An 18520-nucleotide genomic window follows, 5' to 3' on the forward strand; every position below is an offset into this window, starting at 1 on the left:
ATATCACTGTATGTTTACCCTACTGCTGTCACTTTTTCCCTGAGCTTTGTTATTAACCACTGTTCGATACAGGATATTGGGCTACGTGGGCTGTTGCTCTGTCCCGATACAGCTGTCCTTGTGTTCTGTAGTTGAGTTCCAGCACACTCAGGGTACGTGCCATTGGTATCTCTGGAACAAACTTCTTCAGTTTATCTCAAAGAATTAAATGTGCTGCTTTGGCAAAACTGACATATCTTCTTTACATCTTTTAACTGAGAGGAAATAGTTGAGTGATGATGAAATCTAGTTTTCTGTCTTTTTTTTCATTTGCTGCTAACATGCTTCAGACATTTTAACTGAAACATCTCATAATTGTTCTCAGATCCAAAGCTACAAAATATTTGGTAAACGTGAGGTAACTTCATTTGGAACTTGGTTTGGAGTGTCATCACTTGAAAATTGAATGGAAAAATAAATCTGCTTTAGATTAAAGTATTTAGTATATTGAGCATATGAGCAGCTTAACTTCACAATGTTGTTTGTATCAGCAGGATGCTTTATTCAGCTTCAAAAGCCAAGGAGATGTGGATTTACTTTGCCTGTAGTCCTTTATGTCTTTGCAAAGCAAAATAAGTTTGTGCTTCCAGGGTTGTACAGTTCTCTTCAAGTGTGTCTCTAGCCTTTTACGTTCTCCTTACTAAAGCTGTGAATGTAAACCACAGCCAAGAAGGTCCATGTCAAGGAATTTACTATGTGATGTGGTGAAGAAGATAAAGCTGGTAGGAGTCACGTGCTAATATAACGCTGCCTGTCTTTAAGATAAATACTAAAGGGAAAAGTCCTGAACACCTTTCCCCCTCCCTCACCCCAAACTGCAGGAATTAAGTTTTTTTCTATTCAGTTTGGCGTATTGTATGTGTAGTCCAGTATGTGTGTACTCTAGTAGCGTAGGGGCCAAGTTAATTTGTCATTTTGTCTCATTGCTTATGAGTATTTGGCATTGGTCACTGCTTTAAAGGGAGTACTGTCTGAGTGAAAGCCTTAGTCCATGGATGTGGCAATTCACTGTCCGATACTGTTTGTTTGCTAGAGGGTTTATAGTGGGCAGCTGAGCTCCTTGAAGTACTTTTCTTTGGGATAGGGGGTAGATCTCCAAAGTGCCAGGAGTTCTCTCTTTTTGTCTTTCATCACATCATCATTTCATGCCAAATTTTGTTTCGGATATCTGGCATTTTTCCTGCCCAAAGCTTACTGCTGTAGATGAACAACAGTAATTTTATTTCATTTATATGTTGTTTTATAACCCTTTAAAACAAATGTAATTTACTTCAAGATGGCTGCATGACAAAGTCGGGTAATGCAAATCCTGTCTTTTGATTATGGAAGTAGGCGACTAATATTTTTGTAAAGGAGTGGTGGCATATCTTTAAATATCAAGTGTTCTACAGATGTGTATAGTTGTTAGTTGAGTGCTTGTGGAGGTATTTAGGTGAAAATCATGAGATTTTCACCTAAATGTGTACGTGTGTGTGCAACGACAAGTCAAGCAAATTGTGTTGTACAAGAGGCTAAACTATACTCCTGGAGCAACACACAGAAATTTTTCTGCAGTGAGTAATAAAGTGATAAAGAAGCAAGGATTTCTTGAGGGCTTTGCTGTTAGCTTGCAACAGCATTAGAATTTGTAAGACTAAATTTGTAAGACTGGAAAAAAAACCTGCAGCAATGCCTTCATTGAGGCTAAAGTACAGGAGGCTGAAATAAACTTTTGTGACTTTTTCAGGTCATCTTGCAATGGAAGAAAATGGAGCTGACCGTGACATTGCTATGGAAGGATCTAATGATTTGTTCATAGGCAACTGTAATAGTACAGGAGAGTCAGAAACAAATGATCGGGTTTTTCAGGTGAGGTATGAATGTCCTGGCTTTGTAGATGCTTTCTTTACATCCTCTCTGTTGAATTTACAGTATGATATTTCATCAATGTGTTTTTTCTTGCCTTCATAGTAATATACCGTGTCTTTGGAAAAAGTACAAAAGTTCCTTCCCTTGGATTCTTGTGCCATTCAGTTTTGAACTAACGAATATCCAGATGTTACACGTAATGATAACCTTTAGTAATTATATTAATAGATCCTGTTACAGTGCTGAAGAAATATATATTTTATTGTGTTGACAAAATCCTTTAATAAAAGAATACTTGATGACCTGCCTTGGAGTAGGAGGGGTTCAGAACACTTGAAAATCAGGTCAAATTGCTTAGTGACCAAATGTGGCAAATAAGAATCCAGAGACACAGGACATCTGTGTAGGTATTGGGGAAGGTGAGTCTTTAATGTATTTATTATCAAATATTGCCAGATATTCCCTCTCCGAGAGATTTCTGTGCATAAATGTTCTTCTGCAGATTACTTCAGCTAACGTAAAATATCATTCAGATAGTGATTTAGTAGTGTGCTTATGGTCTTCACACAATGTCTTTAACGCAACTAGTGCCGTTTATTTGTTGCTGCTTTTCTGGTGTAGTTTACAGTAGACAGTTTCAGCACAGAAGACTTATACCTGCAAAATTTTTGAGAAGGTTATTTGGCCCAGGTCTGACTTTAATATAAAATTTAGAAACATTTTTCCCTTCTTTGTGGATATGTAGTTTACAAATTTTTGTAGCAGAAACGTCAGAGTTGTTTGTGTGATTGCTGTAAGAGATACAACAAATTGCACACCTGCTTGCACTGGCCAAATGACAGCTGACATGATATTTTACACAAGGGCTGCCTATTTTCCATTATTTTTACATGTTTAATATTTGTGTTGTCAGAGTTTCAACAAGACCAACATTTGTGCTTAGACATTTAAATTTAATGAAAATGGGATGTGCTGTAAGAACCTGATTCTGCAAGCTTGATGAGAATAAACTCTGGGTACTAGTTTTTGAGACTTGCAAAATCTGATTGTTGGTCTTGCACTGTATAATTCTTCTTGGACTTGAATTGGTCATTTTGTGTTGCTTGTGTTTCTTCTGTGGTGAAGAATTAAGAAAGCATGTAGAGATATTTTTCTTCATAGCTAAATGCATGTATCTAAAGGCCAAGTAGAATATTATCTAGGATTTCTGTTGAAGTCAAATCAAGTTGGTGGATGTTTTACAGGTTTGGGTTTTTTTAATAAGTTCTCTCAGTTTTTGGGTAGACATGAGATGTTTTAAAGCGATGAGTGATTTTGGGGAACAGATTTTGGGCACAAGGGATTTTCTTTCCCCTTAGCAGAGAGAGTTTGTTCTAGGAAGCAGAAATATGAATACATTTTCAGCATGGAAATGGAAAACAAAAATAGAACTGCTAGTGTTAGCTAGTAGCCTCTTGATCAGAAGGACAAGAGGTCCCTCCAAGTATATAATACAGCACACTGGTTTTGAACGTTCTTTTCTTTTTCCTTCTTTTTTTTTTAATAGAAATTGCTGCTCAGGATTAAAGTACATTTTACTATTTTTCCTCTGTGAAAGCATCTAACCTGCATGGATTCCAGGGATCCGTTGTTTGGACAGAGAGACTCTCCTGCAGCCTTGCCCATCGCAGTACGCCTCTCGGGCAGTTCACCATCATCGGCTGCACCCGCACGGCCGCCCCAGCCACAGCCTCACTCTGCAGAGGATTTCCACCTGGTAGACCAAATTGGGCAGCCCCTCTGTGAGCTGCAGCCCCTAGGAGGGCCCAGTGCGCAGATGGTGAGTGTGTCTGAAACGGGACAGGTGGTGTCTTCACAGATGAGGGAGCTCTTTGAAGAACTCTCTTACATGGTGCTTGTTTGTTGTAATGACAGCTGATTCAGACTTTATCTCTAGCAACAAGGTGAAACTTTTCAGTGGTTCAGTTCATGTTCCAGTTGCCCTTCCTCAGGTAGGCAAATCCTGTCTGCAGCCGTTATTAATTTTATTAAACAACAACTTACATCTTTTTTATTGTCAAGCCTGGATGTTATTGTGTGATGAGATGTCATACTTCTACCACTGCTGCTTTCTCTATATTCACTGGATAAGTCTCTGTGGTTTTTTTGGGGATTGGAACATTAGCTATAAGCTAACCCATTATGTCTCTCCTTATCCCTCCCCACCAATTAATTTGTTTAAAACATTGCTTTGTAGTTCTTAACACTTATTTTGTAAAAAGTTAACTCTCTCACCCAGAGTGTTTGGTTGGCATGTGTTGTACTGTCACTAAAGACACATCACCCATTTCAAGTGTAATAAATCAGAAACAAGATGATATTTTATGTTATTCTAGGTTTTATAACATTGTTGGGAGCAAGTGCTTGGTAATTATGGGAAAATTTACCATAAGGAGTTGTTTAAGCTTTGCAGAATTCTAGGAGCTTTAATTTTTTTTCTCTTTTAAAGTCCTGGAGCTTTTCTTCTATCTGCTTTTGCATAAAATGCTGCCCATAGAAGTCAGTTTCTTAGGAGTAAAGGTCAAAATTTTTATATGTTGTGATTAATTCTACTAGTCCATGAATGGGGTTACAGTGAATCTAACTATGAATGGCTTTCAGGTTTTTGACAGTTTTAGTAATAGTGTTGTAAGTTTCCGATAAATGTGTAATTCATTGTAGAATCCCATAAGGTTTTTTTCCTCTCCTTTAATCACTTAAAGGGCTATTTTAAAAGGGGGAAAGTAATTTTAAGAAACTGACAGTAAATAGGCAGTTTCCTTATTGTGTGAAATCAAGTTAATTTACAGGCCCTATTTCCAACCAAAATATTTCCTCTTTGGTAACAAGCAAACCCAGTCATGCTGCGTGATGATCACCATACGGACTAGTGCTGTTCATGCTTTTGTGTGATTGCCTTACAGATGATTGTAGCCAGCCAGTCAGAAAATGGACAGGTGCTGCATGTCATTCCTTCTGCCCAGCCAGGAATGGCCCAGGTGATTATTCCTCAAGGTCAGCTTCTGGATGTGACCAGCACTCAGGGTGAGTTTAACCTGTGGGACTGGAGGGTGTGTGTTCCTGTGAGTAAGCATATCCTGCATGATCTCTTTTTAAGCACCTTGTTTGTATGTGTTTCCTTTCCTTAGCCAGTTATAAGACAAAAATACGTACTTACTGAATCTGCTTTCTGATTATGAATCTGGCACCCCACGTGCCACATTTTCTGTTGGGCAAAAGCCTTATGAAATAAGAGCTATTGTGCTTACTTTAGGTATGTGATTGAGATATCAAGCACAAAGCTGCTTCTTGCCTTATTTAGCATTAATAAGGATAAGCTTCAAATTTTTACTGTCTGTTTACTTCATTTTAAGTGAAGTAGTTAATTCATGTAATGCAGATAGAAGCATTAATATTCTTCTCATCTGTTCCAGAGATCACTGGTGATCATGCATCTTTTGTGAAGCCAGGAATTAAGTACTTAGGTAGAAATTCAGTTCCCAATGCAGAAAATGAGATGTGACTTTCACTTCATTGCTAAGGTTTTTTTTCCCTCAGTGTGTTAAGTGTCACATTTTAAGTATGTGGTGAGATGCAAAACTACAAGTGCGAATTTTAAGCTTTTCTCTAGAAAAGGGGCATACTGAAATCTGAAAGCATTGATTATTTATCTGCAGGCCTTGCTGGGTGGCAAAATGCTGTGTACTAGTTTGCATTCCCAGAATAAGACTGAGAACTCGATTGTCACATTTTGTTAAACTCTCCAAGATTTATTAAACTGTTTTTATATTTTCTGTATAAAATTCTCAAAATCTGAGCAAATTCTCAAAATCTGAGTGCTAGTTAAGTGTTTCTGTGGAATGAGAGCTCAAAGGTAAGACTGGAGTCCTGATGCTGGGTGGATAGAAAAAAGAGTTGGGATTCAGCTCATGATCCAGGCTTGCTTCTACCGGAATGCTCATCCTTCCCTCCCTCTCCACCTGCTCTTGCAGGGGTAAGACCTCTGTTTGGTTACAGTGTAGTCTTACGTGACTTTAAGCTGTGACCCTTCAGTTACTAAAGAACTGCTCCTACTTTTTGTAGGCAGTAAGTTGCAACACTGAATAATATTTTCTGTATTTCCATTTTTCATCCTACTTGAGGCTCCCTGTTTGCAAATACCTCAGTTTCACAGTGTTGAATACATGTTCTGCAACTGTGCTACAGGATTGTTTTGTGGGGTTGTTTTTTTGTTTTTTTTTCCTAGAGACTTACTATGTAAAAGACTTTGTAGTTATTTGATCTTTAACAGACAGTTAGGAAGATGTGTCAGTGGCTCACTATGGAAATTAAAGGGGAAGTAGAATGGACTGTCAGCCTGCAGGTGGTGGTAATGCATGAAATGGCACAGGCTTCAGAGCAGACCTTAGTGTCTTAAGGACATGTCTGTGTAGAAGGAACCAGTGCTCCAAGCTTCAAGCCAGAGTGGTGTTACTCTGAGGTGCACACTTACGAATCTTCTGGCAAGATGTCTAGTGGAGTGATTTCTGTACTGAGTCAATAGTTATCGCTCTCTCTCAGGATGGGGGAAAGAAGCTTTCGTAATTGAGTGGCAAAAATCCCACATCTAAAGAGAGCTCCCTTTTCTTCATGTTGAGACCAAAGTATCAGATGTCCGCTTTCACAGTTTTCCGTTATGTTTTTCTTTAACTATACACACAGGCTTCAATCTAACAGTATTTTTTTGCTTATGGATTCATCCCTGTAATCAAGAAAGGCTAAAATATTTGTTCTAACAGCATGTCAGATTCAATTACAAGAGGCTTGTTTTTTCTTGTTTAGGTGTTCTTTTCTATGTACAAAGCAGTATCGTAATCTCCTTTTTTTTCCCATTTAAAAGCAACTAGTGTGTGATTTGCAGCTGAACAAAATAATTTTGCAATCCTATATGGATTTGTGTAAATATGAAGCAGAGTAATTTACAAGTTCTTCTGATTATTTGCTTTGTTGTGGAAGGACTCGTTAACAGTAGCATGATTACCAAAGTCCTTCAGTACAAACAACCTTATCAAGTGCATCTTCATGTGTGTGCCTAGAGTTTGAGTATTGATTCACAACCACTAAACTACTTTATCATCTAGAAATCTTATTTCATATGTCAAAATGCTTGCTTTTCCAACACACGAAGTTTAATCATAGCTTGTCATTTCATCATGCCGAGTTCAGTTATTAACCAGGAGGATGTTTTATTTTTGCAAAGATGTTTCGGAAGAGAAGTGTGATGATGGGAACTTGCAGACTGTGGCAGTGGCTGCTATAGCAGACAGTGCAAACAGCTACATTCTGCATCCACAAGCATCTCTCACCATATCGAAGAAAACAACCACCAGGTATGTCAGGAGTTAAAAGGATGAACAACCACTTTGATCCACTGTTAGTGCTGCCTTTTTTTCTTGCAGTTTGTTTTTGCACTGGTTATCACAAAATTACCATAGACTGGAGGTTATGAACCCCTAGTATTAGTGAATGATGTGCAGCTAACTGCATTTGCGGGCAGCTTTTGTATGTGCCAGAGCAGTGGAAAAAGCAATTAAAGTACCGCTATTCCAGAGAGTGTGGGATATATTCTGACCAGAGCAATAGGTGGGCATTTAAAGTAGCACAAAGCAAATTTCTGAAATCACTCAAAATAGACACTGATAATGCCAACCAAGAGTTGAAAGGGATGCAGTGAAGGAACGCAGGGAAAGTTGAAGTTTGAGGGAGCAGAGTTTCTTCTGTGAGTATATTAAAACCTGTATTATATACTAAAACCTATGTATGACTATATTAAAACCTTGTATGAATATATTAAAACCTACATCCTCACACAAGAAGGGTTGATTGTAGAGATTAATTTTTTACACAGTGATTTCAATAGTTGGCATTAACAGAGAGAGCCTAATCTTTGTTCTCTGGATAACTTCTTCAGCTTCCTTTGATAAAATATGAGAAAGTAGCTGCTAACAGTGTGTTTTGGTGGAACACGTAGACAGGCAGATTGGTTAGCAAAGTTTCTAAAGTTAAAATATTTGTTTTTCTTCTCTTGATATCCACTTGATTCTGTCCCCATGCTAAGTGATGCCTACTGTTTTAATTCCTGAATACTCTGGGATTTTTTTTTGCTTAAAAAAAACCCCAACAAAACAAAAACAAACCAAGCAAACAAAACAACAACAACAACAACAACAAAAAACAACCCAAAAAACCCTCAAAGACAATGTTTGTTCCGTGGACCACATCCTGGCTTTGCGTTGGTTTATGATCTTTTGAAATCGAGACGTGGAAGAGATTAGAATAATCTCACTACAGCACAAATTGTAAATATTCAAGAAACATTTAAAATGAAGAGAAACAGTTGATGAATGGATTTTGTGAACACAGTCTGTACATGTTAGAAAAATAATCCTGGAATGGAGACATATTTGGAGGTGATGCACTTGAGTTTTGGAATAACAAGCATTGAGTAAGCATTGTTTCTGCCCCAGGATTTACAGAATGGAGAAACTAGATACTTAAAATAGCTATTGGAGATGGTTTTCAGTAATTTAAAAATATACTAAAATGTGCAGCATTTAACAAGTGCTTGATATTGGTTTTATCTTTAGCATTCTACCATCAGTCTGCATAAGACAATTATTAAGACAATCAGCTGGTCTATTTCACCATGTTTTGTCTGTTGTTGTCAAGCAATGATACTGAGAATAATGAATGCTCAGAGGTCTTCTTGAATGTAGAAAACAGTGGGTTTTTAAATACTTATATTTACTGTGAATTTTTTTAACAGTGAAATAGAATATGGGGAAAATGAATGCCAGGTTTTTAAGGGAAGTTGATACAATATCTATAGTTTGATCATATGCGTAGGGTTATACATAATGCACTGATTTGATGTTAGACTAGATTATCTGTGTAGACTTCTAATACATTTTTTTGTTTTTCAGGGTAGTGGAAGATCCCTTTCCCATCCCTCTCCAACCATTGCCACCAAATACGCCTGCATGGGCACGCCGTCTCAGGAACTGTGAGGTGGGCTGCAAAGAATTCTGACTTGATGTTTTATCATCTAGATCTAATATATTGATCCAATTCCATGAAGGGAATAATGTTTATAGTGGTAGAAGTGGTGTTCAAGCTTTCTGGTATTATGAAACAGTACTGGTACTAGCTGGTACTACTAACACATTTAAATGCATAAAATGCTATGGAATCCCTTCCTTTTTTGGGAGTGCTGGAATAACTGACCATCAACAGCTCCTGAAGCAAAAAATGTGCTTCTGAAATCTTGATGCCATACAGCGCTGGGAAAAGCCATTCTGTGCCGCGGTAGAGTTCACTCTTGAACTACAGTGCAAGCTCTGCTGTCTTCTGCTGAGTAAACTGGTTTTTGTTGCCCTTAGTGATCCATTCATTAAAGAATAAAATTGCTTTTGTATGGCCTAAGTCTGCAACTGTTTGTATTAGTTTGTGTTGTCACTTAGAAATCAAAATCCATGTGACTTGCCAGGGTCAAGTCTGGGACTTATCAGAGCACCTTAATGTTAACGCTTTACTAAGGATTTCTATTTTAGATATTCTTACAGAATTTTTTTTCTTGTACCAGCATGGTTACCTGTGCTTGTTTACTCTTTTGTTAAAAAATGCTCTGTCTTTATTCCCTGTGATGGCTTTTGACTTAAACAGAACTCTCTCTTTATTTGCATATTGTTAGATGTCTGCAGAACTGTCCTGATGACTGGGATGATATCAACAGCTAGAATGCATCATAAATCACTTAAAAGGAAGGGAGGGGAGATGGGAAGCTTCTTGAGACATCACCTACTCCTTCTTCCTGCTACCAGACTCTTCCTAATAGATGCTTATTTTACTTTCTCTTAGTACTTTTTTAAAGGAAAACTCATCTTCTCTCTAGCTAGTCCACCTATTTAGATACCCCTACCATTTGAGGTTTTCCCTATTCGCTTGGATGCTGATAACTGGAAATTGCAGTTGCAAGGACTTAGAAATAGAATTTCTTTCTGTATCCACTTAGAAATAATTTTTAAATTAACTAAATATATTCATCTATTCCTCTGTTATATGCATTTTATTTCATACAAACGGTACTGTCCACTGTTATATCCACTTAACATTAGGAGGTCAGAAAATTAATATCACAAATTCTTCCATGGTGGACATACTGTTTTCATAGAATGAGTCACTTAATTCAAATGGCCAGTTGGTTGTTAAAGTCCAGTAAGATGTATAACCCTTATTACTGTGCTTTTAGCACTGTGTGGTTCATACTTTCCTATCTTAACATCAGTGTAGCTCATCTGAATCATTTATTATTGGTTTCATTTTATAGGAGGACTTGTATTATGGTCTGCTTGGTCTATCTGAGTCTATTACAAGAAATTTCACCTGCTATATTTAAAATTCACAGCAGCAGCATTTACAGAAGAGTTCTTATTTTTAAAGAAAAGGAAATCAAAATATTGTCTGTTTAAATGTGTTCTGAGGATATAAACATCTGCCTCTGCTGTTCAGCAGAACTATTACCTGTATGCATTAATCCTGCTTGTTTCTTTAAACAAAAAAAATGTATTTTGTTGCTGTGCTCCCTGCAGAGTCAGCCCATCCAAGGAGGAATAACCCAAATTCTCTTCCTCATTGTGTGTTAACAGCAGAGTTGCTGTGCTGAGTTTGTCAGTTACACAGTGTAAATCCACTGGAGACTGCTAGGATGCATGTGCCTTTTCATGGGCACAGGCTAGAGACGATGGGATTTTGAGGTGTCATTTATCTTTCAGGTGTGACTGTCTTGCAAAATGTTTTGTTACTAGTAACAGGATTGAAGGGTCCAATTGGAATTTGAAGATCTCATAGAGGTGCAGATAAATATGGCAACTCACAATTCCACACTTTCAGTCACTTGCCAGAATAGAAGCAAACTTAAACGGCGTGGAGGTCTGTGTGAATTTCCCAGAAGATGGCAGCAGGTGAAGCCAGGCGTAGCCTCAGTACATGCTGCCAGTTGTATATCCCAGGGAGCTGGCGAGGACTGAACTCCAAAGGGCAATGACTCCTTTGGCAGTGAGTGCTGCAGGCAAACCCAGAGCAGTAAAAGCTGCAGCTGTCCAAAATTAGCACTAAGCTCTGTGTTTGGTGTTGATTCCCTGACTGCCTTGAAACGTTCAGCTTAGACTTGCTGTGCTTAGACAGTGTAATGCCTCTGGTATCCTGCTGCTGTTAGTTCACTCAAGGAAAACTGCAGCCTTTATGTAAGTGTAAGCTTTTGTATACCCTTGCTGAGATGAGGCCAGGGGGAGAAAAAGAATTGCTCCTTTTTTTGGCTTGAAGCTTGGTTGAAGTTAAAGGGTTGGAGAGTATCCGATTGCTTCAAGGTAATTACATTGTTAATAAAAGTGGATTTTAAAAAAAAGTTATTTTCTATAACCTACCTAGTTTTCAGTAATCTAATAAGAATGCATTTCCAGCATGTATCAGCATACTGAAATAGAGTGTAATTAAAAACTGCATTAATTAATCAACTGTACAAAGCTAAGTTCACTTATTTGTGTGGAGCAGATTGTCTCATTTGTCTATTTGTTTCTACCTGGGAAGCTCCTAGAGAGCAGGGATCCTATGTGCTGTATGATTTTCTTCTCCTCCTCCTCCTCTCTCACCAATTTTGGGAAAATTATCTATCTCATGCAGAAGGAAAGGCAGAGTAGGAGACAGTGCCTTAATGGTTATTGCTACTTGCTGGCACAAGTTTTATCGGTCTTCTCTCTTCTCCCTAGAATAAGGTCACTGACCTATTTATAGTGACAGGTATACGGTATGGAAAGAAAAATGCTGGTCTCACAGTATTCACTGTGTAGAGTGGTACTGTAATCCCTCTAGTGAAAGGGCAGATCCTAGGTTTCTGCAAAGAAGGTACCTGTGGAACTTCCCATGCTGCTTTGTTTCTCCTGGATTTTTCAGATCAAATTTTTGGACAGAAATGTTATTTATAATTTCTGGCTAAACAATTGCTAGCCTCTCTTCCTCACCACAGCTACGTGAGTGCAGCCTGTGTAGACTTTCTTAACTGCTGGAGCAGTGTGCTTGCAGTGCAGTGAGCTGTGATGTAAGCAACTGATATCTCAGAGTGACTCGTGCAGCCGGTGCATACATAACCCCTGCTTTTGGGCTTGTGCTAGGAGCAACACCATGCTGGCCCAGTTCATTCACAAGGTGTTCATTTGTTCCTTGCTGACTTCAGGTCTTACTAACCACGGACATTTTGTTTTTCTTAGGTGACTATGAGGCAGGTTTTATGCAGTTGTCACTAAAGTGTTTGTGAGATAATCATCTTGGAAAGACACTGTTGCTGCTTTTGTTGTTACTGTTATTTAAACATCTGGCTACTCTGTCCTTGAAACTGGCAAAATAGATTCATCAGACTTCAGTACTCGTTCACCATGCGTTTGCCCCACAGATACACTGTAAGACTGAGCTGGCAAACTGCTCTGGGTGTTGCTTCCAGCTGCTTGGTCAGCCTGATCCTGAGCCGCATATGAACAGAAGCGAGCACAGCGTTCCGAATTCGGATGGAAAGCTCTTCTCTGTCCCCGTGCTTTCGCTGCTTGCTGGCTGGCCCTGGTACACCAGCACTGAACCACTGTGATGGCACTGAGCAGCTGAACAGCTGTCACAGGGGATGTTTTTAAGTCAGCAAGTTGTTTGTGATTTCTTTTTTTTGTTTGTTTGGTTGGTTGTCTTTTTTTTTTTTCCTTACTTTGGGTCAGGTTAGATGCAGTTTTTCTGGAGTTGCCCAGAACTTAGCAGAGTTCATCGAAACCATCATCAGTTCACACACGGCAAATCTGGTATATTATGTTTCTGGGCAATGTGGAGAATCAAGAGTGCCTTGAAGATTGGGAGAGGTATTACGTGAGACATTCAATTTAAAGTTAGTGCACTAATTAAGAGGAGGTGAGGCAGTTACTGATGGTACAAGCAGGTGTATTCTGCTCCAGCTTAGCGCAGCATGTGTGTGTTGAAGCAGATGCATAGACAATTTTTAGTGCTTCAGAGATTCTCTGTGGGAGTCAACTGAAAATGTTTGCCTAAGATGAATTTGTCTAGGAGGTGACTGCAACTGAAGTGTGTGTTGGGGGAGACAACAGGAGTGAAGTTTTCCTGTGGAAATCAGAGTTGGCAGTAACTATAACCTTTTCAGGGATTCTTGGTGTACTTAGGGTCTTGGAGGGCTGACAAACTCCTGACCTTGCTGGGGACTGCTCTGGTGTTAGATCCTGTGGTAAATCTTTTTGTGAGGATACTAGCGTGGGGGAAAAAAACATGAAACGCCAAAAATCTGGGCCTGTGTCCTCACCTGCCAGAGTCCCTGACTGCTTTTGTTTTCTTGTGTAATGTTCAGCAGTCAGCTGGGTGAATAATCCTATTATTTCACCTCCTTTCCATGCAGAAAATTGGGGACTCGTACCGCGGCTATTGTGTGAGCGAGACAGAATTAGAGAGCGTTCTAACGCTACACAAGCAGCAAACACAAAGTGTGTGGGGGACGCGCCAGTCTCCAAGCCCAGCCAAACCTGCCACACGGTTGATGTGGAAATCTCAGTATGTCCCATATGATGGGATCCCCTTTGTCAATGCAGGTAACTAACTTTTATTTTAATAACTACTTTCAAAATTTCAACATCAGTTGCCAACTGGCCGTAAAGAAGGATCCTTATGGTGTTCCTTAGTGTTAATAAAATCAAGGCACAAACATAAAAAAAGAGCAGCTTGGACACTTCTGTGACACAGTCTGAAGGAGCTTATTTCCCTGAAAGCACAGCCTTATGTTTTGTTGTGATTATTTCCTTTTGTTCTTTAGAAATAAATTAGCTAAGTACCATTTGATGGGGGTTCTTGTGATGAGATCTTTAGATGGAGGCCCCATCTGCTCTATCAGGACGTGAAAGTTCTCGTAAGGGTAAGAGCTTGTTCAAGTATTCTTGCTTAACTTGGAGATCCTTTGAAGAGTTTGTTCCACAGAAGCCAATAAACTATTTAAATGGTACCCTTTAAAAAAATCCAATAAATTTAAAAAGCAAAATAAACATCAACATATCTCAGCAGACAGATTGGGTTTTTTTTTAAAATGAATGTGCAGACTTCACAGGTTGGTAATTACATATTTAGCTCATACAATGTATGTGTGAAATTACTAAGAGTTCATTCGGGTGTGAAATTAACAGGTTTTAATTGTTACATAGAGATGATGAATGACTAGAATGTAGGTTATGTACTTGTTTTTTCTTTTTTTTTTTCTGAAAGTAACTGAAAAATGAAATGTTAGCACCAGTTTTAAAGCTTCAGCCATAAACTGTGAGATATAAGCTAAGAACAAAGCCAAAACAACTTATGCTTATTTTTTTCCCCAGAATGCATAGGAGACATCTTTAGTTTCTTATAAGATCTCCCTGATAAATGAGTTGCCCCACAGTAAGATATTTAGAGCAAAAACACACATAGATTTTTTTTTTTCCTTTAAAGTGTTGTAGACTAATAGAGACTCAGATTATTAAGTTGTAATATTTTTTGCTTTGCTCAGACCCCCAAACAGGCATTATGTGTATTTCTAACCTGTTGCCATTCCAATACGTTCTGGTTTAGTTTATAACTCCTCTATGAAAAGCATTCATTAAAATCCTTTATACCTGTAGAGCAGAGGCTGTAAATGTGATTTACTGAACTGCAGTTTAAATCCCAGATAACTGAATTCTAAACTGTGCAGGACAGAAGAGTTGTTCTTGAGGTATTTATCCCTTCTGCATAAGTGGAACCAATCTGTAATACCTTCCCTGCTGTGCTTCAGGTGTGGGGAAATATAGAGAAGCTGGGTAGCTCCCTATAGTGTCAAACGTGCACTAATCATCAAAATCTTGATTGTTATTTTTAATAAGAATTTTGGATAGTTGATACTTTTGTAAAACAAGGGCCCCATCAAATTACTTTTGAGATTCATATTAGCAAGGACTAGTTTAAAGCTGTTGAAGTCTTTTCAATCCTAGAACTTCGATTTTAAGTTTGTTTGTTTTTAAACAAGAGACAAGATACCTGTTTTTAATACATAATTCTCTTTGAAATTTCTTTTAAATTTCTTATTTCTTTATTTGCATTGTTGGTTTTTTTTTAATGTCACACTCTAAGGCAATAAGTCATTGGGTGTCTTATGGAAACACATTATGTTGCTGTTGTGATACCTAAAAAGGTTTTGGTTATATCACTTTGGTATAGGCAGCTCCTTGCCTGCATACTGGAGCATATGAATTATAAATAAAAGATAACTGAACTTGATGTGGAAGAAATTTGGAAGAAGTTCCTTTCTTGACCACTTTAATGCTATGCCTGCCTGTTACCCCTTTTGTTAGAGGTCTGACTGGAAGAAGTCACTTACTTCAAGTTTCGAGCTAAGCAATATTTGTTTAAGCCTGTCTGGTTTTGCGTGGGTACGCCACGCTGAAACAGTGTTACTTAGCAGATAAGACAGGTCAGGCTTACAAGTAAGAGTTTATGGGAAAGCAAGTAAGAGTTTATGGGAAAGCATAGTCTGAAGTATTGATTTAAGACAGGAGTCTGGTAATAGCTGCTGAACTTTGATTTCAGCTGCGGGTTTTCTCAGTTATTTTGGGGATTCTGCTTCTCTTGTATTTATTACCAGCATTGTGCTCCTTTGGTAACTTGCAAGGCTGCTCATTTTGCAAAGTATTGGTGTTTACCAGGGCAAATATTTTGCATTCATACGTGTTGCAGGAGTGTTGTGAGGTGTAATAAGTTTGGGAAATGCTTTGGAAATGCTCTGTGTTCCTTATATGCTGCGAGAGAAGCATTTGCACTGTATTTGAATGCTTGCTACACTTAAGTGTTCTGCCTTCTGAAGAGTCTGATGGTAAACAGAAATAACTGGTTTGGTACTTTCATCTTTTCTGTAGTTACTGTTTTACTGTAATGGCTTCAGTGGTTGCTTGAATAAATAGAGTGCATTACTTTCTGTTCCCAGGAAGCAGAGCCATTGTAATGGAGTGCCAATATGGGCCAAGGAGGAAGGGGTTCCAGCCCAAAAAAGCTGGTGAGCAGGAAAGCACCTCTGGCCATCTGTACAAAGCCACTTGTCCAGCAAGGTAAGGCCTGTCTATAAAGCTGGAAGAGCTACTCAGCATCCTAAGACAGCGTTCTTTCTGTGAGCCTTGACACAGCACTGTTTGGGGGTGGTAGCTGATATTCACTGTAGCTCTTAGCTTCGTCTTCTTGATAACTTGAGGTTGATACTTATTTAGAGGGAAGGAGGAAATGCTGTTCTGTTAAACTAAATAAGGCTGAGATTTGATGAGTTGCCTGGATGCAAAGTAGCAGTACATCAGGATAGGAAATACAAGTGGGAATTGTTCTCTACCTGAGCATTAGTTAGTTACTGTGGTGTCCTTTGGTGACCATTTTTGGTCCTAAAACTTTGTCATTTTATTTGTTGTTTTTCCTTCAGGCTTTTAATTGCACTCATATCAGTCAATCATCCTAATTTAGCAGATGTCCTATTTGCTGAAGGAGTTACAGTTCTTCCTGTTCACTGGGGACTTTCTCCTTATCTGGCACTAATGTTGTTTTTCCTTGTCCTTGAGCATCCTCCTGGGTGCTTGTTCAGTTTTTACTGAGCTAAGAGTGTGTTTACCTGGACAGTTGCAGCTAGGTATGTATGTGCTCAATTCTGGCTTCAAGCTGGGTGAACTGCAGCCTGTTCAGATATGGTGTTGTGCTTTTGCTATATTGAGGGACAGAGGATTTTTGCTGAGGTGCAAAATCACTCTGGCTGAGTGGCTTCCAGACTGGAACAGAAGTGTGTCTCTGTGTATCCATCTGCGTCTGTCTCTGTTGATGTGTACTTAATTCTACAGTTCTCTTCGAGCCTTCTCACCTCCTGCAACACTCTGCTTGAACTTTTTCTATACTAATATCTGATATGAAGTTGGTGGGTTTTTTGCCTTCTTCCTGAGGGCAAAGTGTATTGAAGGAGAATTTTTTTTTTATCCCTCCCTGCCCCTTGAAAGGATCTATATTAAAAAGGTTCAAAAGTTTCTGGAGTACAGAGTTCCTACTGACCCTAAAATTGACAAGAAAATCATAAGAATGGAGCAGGAGAAAGCATTCAACATGCTGAAGAAGAACTTGATAGATGCTGGCGGTGTCCTCAGGTGAAACTTCCACTTTTTTCTTTATCTTGACAAATGAAGCAAAAAAGAGCAATAATTTGCTTAGTTTGCTTTATTTTTTACTTAGTCACTTTATTAAGGCTCTTGCTTAATATCAATAGTAAAAAATCCCACAATGTCAGTAAGACTTCTGTGGCTCTGGAGTATTTAGTTTGGTAAATGTGTTAAGCCACAAGCTGTGGAACTTCAACAGATGTGTTCTTGCAGGAAATAGATAGAAATAGTTGTATTATTTGGGGGTTTGCGCTGGTTTATTTTGCATTGAAAGGTGTGAGAGCACCCTGAGCTCTGAAAGGCAGTATCTTCCAACTCGGGGGCTGTAAAAACTTAAGCCACTCTAACTAGGCCATTTGTGATTGTCAGAATGTTCCCCCAAGAGACTAATTTTTTTTGCCTTTGCTTGAGAATTGCGTGTAGAAACTCTTTCCTTCTTCCCAGGTGGTATGTACAGTTACCCACTCAGCAAGCCCACCAATATCATGAAATGGAAACTTCCTGCCTCCCTTCTTCACCCTCCCATTTTTCTGTGTCTTCTCCTGAGGAGGAGGAGGAAGTTGTTAGAGATGAGAACTGTACTCTGCCTTCCCGACTTCATCCTCAAGTGGCAGACAAGATCCGAGAACTGGTGTCTCAGGGAATAGAGCAGGTCTATGCAGTGAGGAAGCAACTAAGGTACAGAACCGTCTGGCATGCTCTCAGCCTGTAGTGCTATATCTGCTTTTGCATTTGATTAATTTGGTTTGCAGCTAAATGGCAGTGCTGATGCATTACTGAATATATTTCCCATAAGTCATGAGAATATGTTTTTCCCAGCTTTTGTCTTCTCTTTCCATTTTGTTGTAGGTAGCCACTAAGAGCTGCTGTCCACTTTAAAGTTAGTTGAATAAATGGGGATTTTTAATTCCAAACTCTGTAGCAGACGCACAGAGAACTGGGTCAGAAGATCTTCTAGCTTGCTCTTGTCTTATTGCAACAAGGGGAGGGAGAAGGTAGCAGTGTCTATAACAGAGGGAAATAGCACAATATATTTTAAATACACGTATTTTAATGTCCTTTAACATGTAACAGAAAGTATGTGGAAAGAGAATTATTCAAGCCTGATGAAGTGCCAGAAAGACATAACCTGTCCTTCTTCCCCACTGTGAATGACATCAAGAACCACATTCATGAAGTGCAGAAGTCGCTGAGGAATGGCGAGATGGTGTATAATTCAGAAAGTATCCCAGCAACGGTATGTTGGCCTTTGTGTTTCTTTTTGATTTTTGGAGTTAAATACTGGAAGTCTTATTTTTAATTTCTACCACTTAGCTGTGTTTCATCCAAAATTCCCTGTGACTCTGTATTTGCAGCAGCAA

At 38.8% G+C, this 18520-nt stretch overlaps 1 protein-coding gene across 9 annotated transcripts in view; it reads left to right on the forward strand.

Moving 5' to 3' along the window:
* The first annotated feature begins 1771 nt into the window (after positions 1–1771).
* CARF (calcium responsive transcription factor) overlaps positions 1772–18520 on the forward strand; it is a 35532-nt gene continuing 18783 nt past the window's right edge. For 6 of the 9 annotated variants that reach the window (XM_068408117.1, XM_068408116.1, XM_068408118.1 and 3 more), the window contains exons 1-10: positions 1772–1887; positions 3434–3706; positions 4830–4950; positions 7145–7274; positions 8868–8952; positions 13382–13571; positions 15962–16082; positions 17004–17147; positions 17604–17837; positions 18234–18396. In XM_068408117.1, coding sequence (XP_068264218.1) covers positions 3497–3706; positions 4830–4950; positions 7145–7274; positions 8868–8952; positions 13382–13571; positions 15962–16082; positions 17004–17147; positions 17604–17837; positions 18234–18396 — 1398 coding nt within the window. In that variant the 5' untranslated portion in view covers positions 1772–1887; positions 3434–3496. Of the gene's footprint in view, positions 1888–3433; positions 3707–3835; positions 3879–4829; positions 4951–7144; positions 7275–8867; positions 8953–13381; positions 13572–13826; positions 13892–15961; positions 16083–17003; positions 17148–17603; positions 17838–18233; positions 18397–18520 lie in introns of those variants that run through there. The other 3 variants (XM_068408122.1, XM_068408124.1, XM_068408123.1) reach the window with 3 other exon arrangements.

This window comes from Nyctibius grandis, chromosome 9 (assembly GCF_013368605.1).
Source record: "Nyctibius grandis isolate bNycGra1 chromosome 9, bNycGra1.pri, whole genome shotgun sequence".
Lineage (NCBI taxonomy): Eukaryota > Metazoa > Chordata > Aves > Nyctibiiformes > Nyctibiidae > Nyctibius > Nyctibius grandis.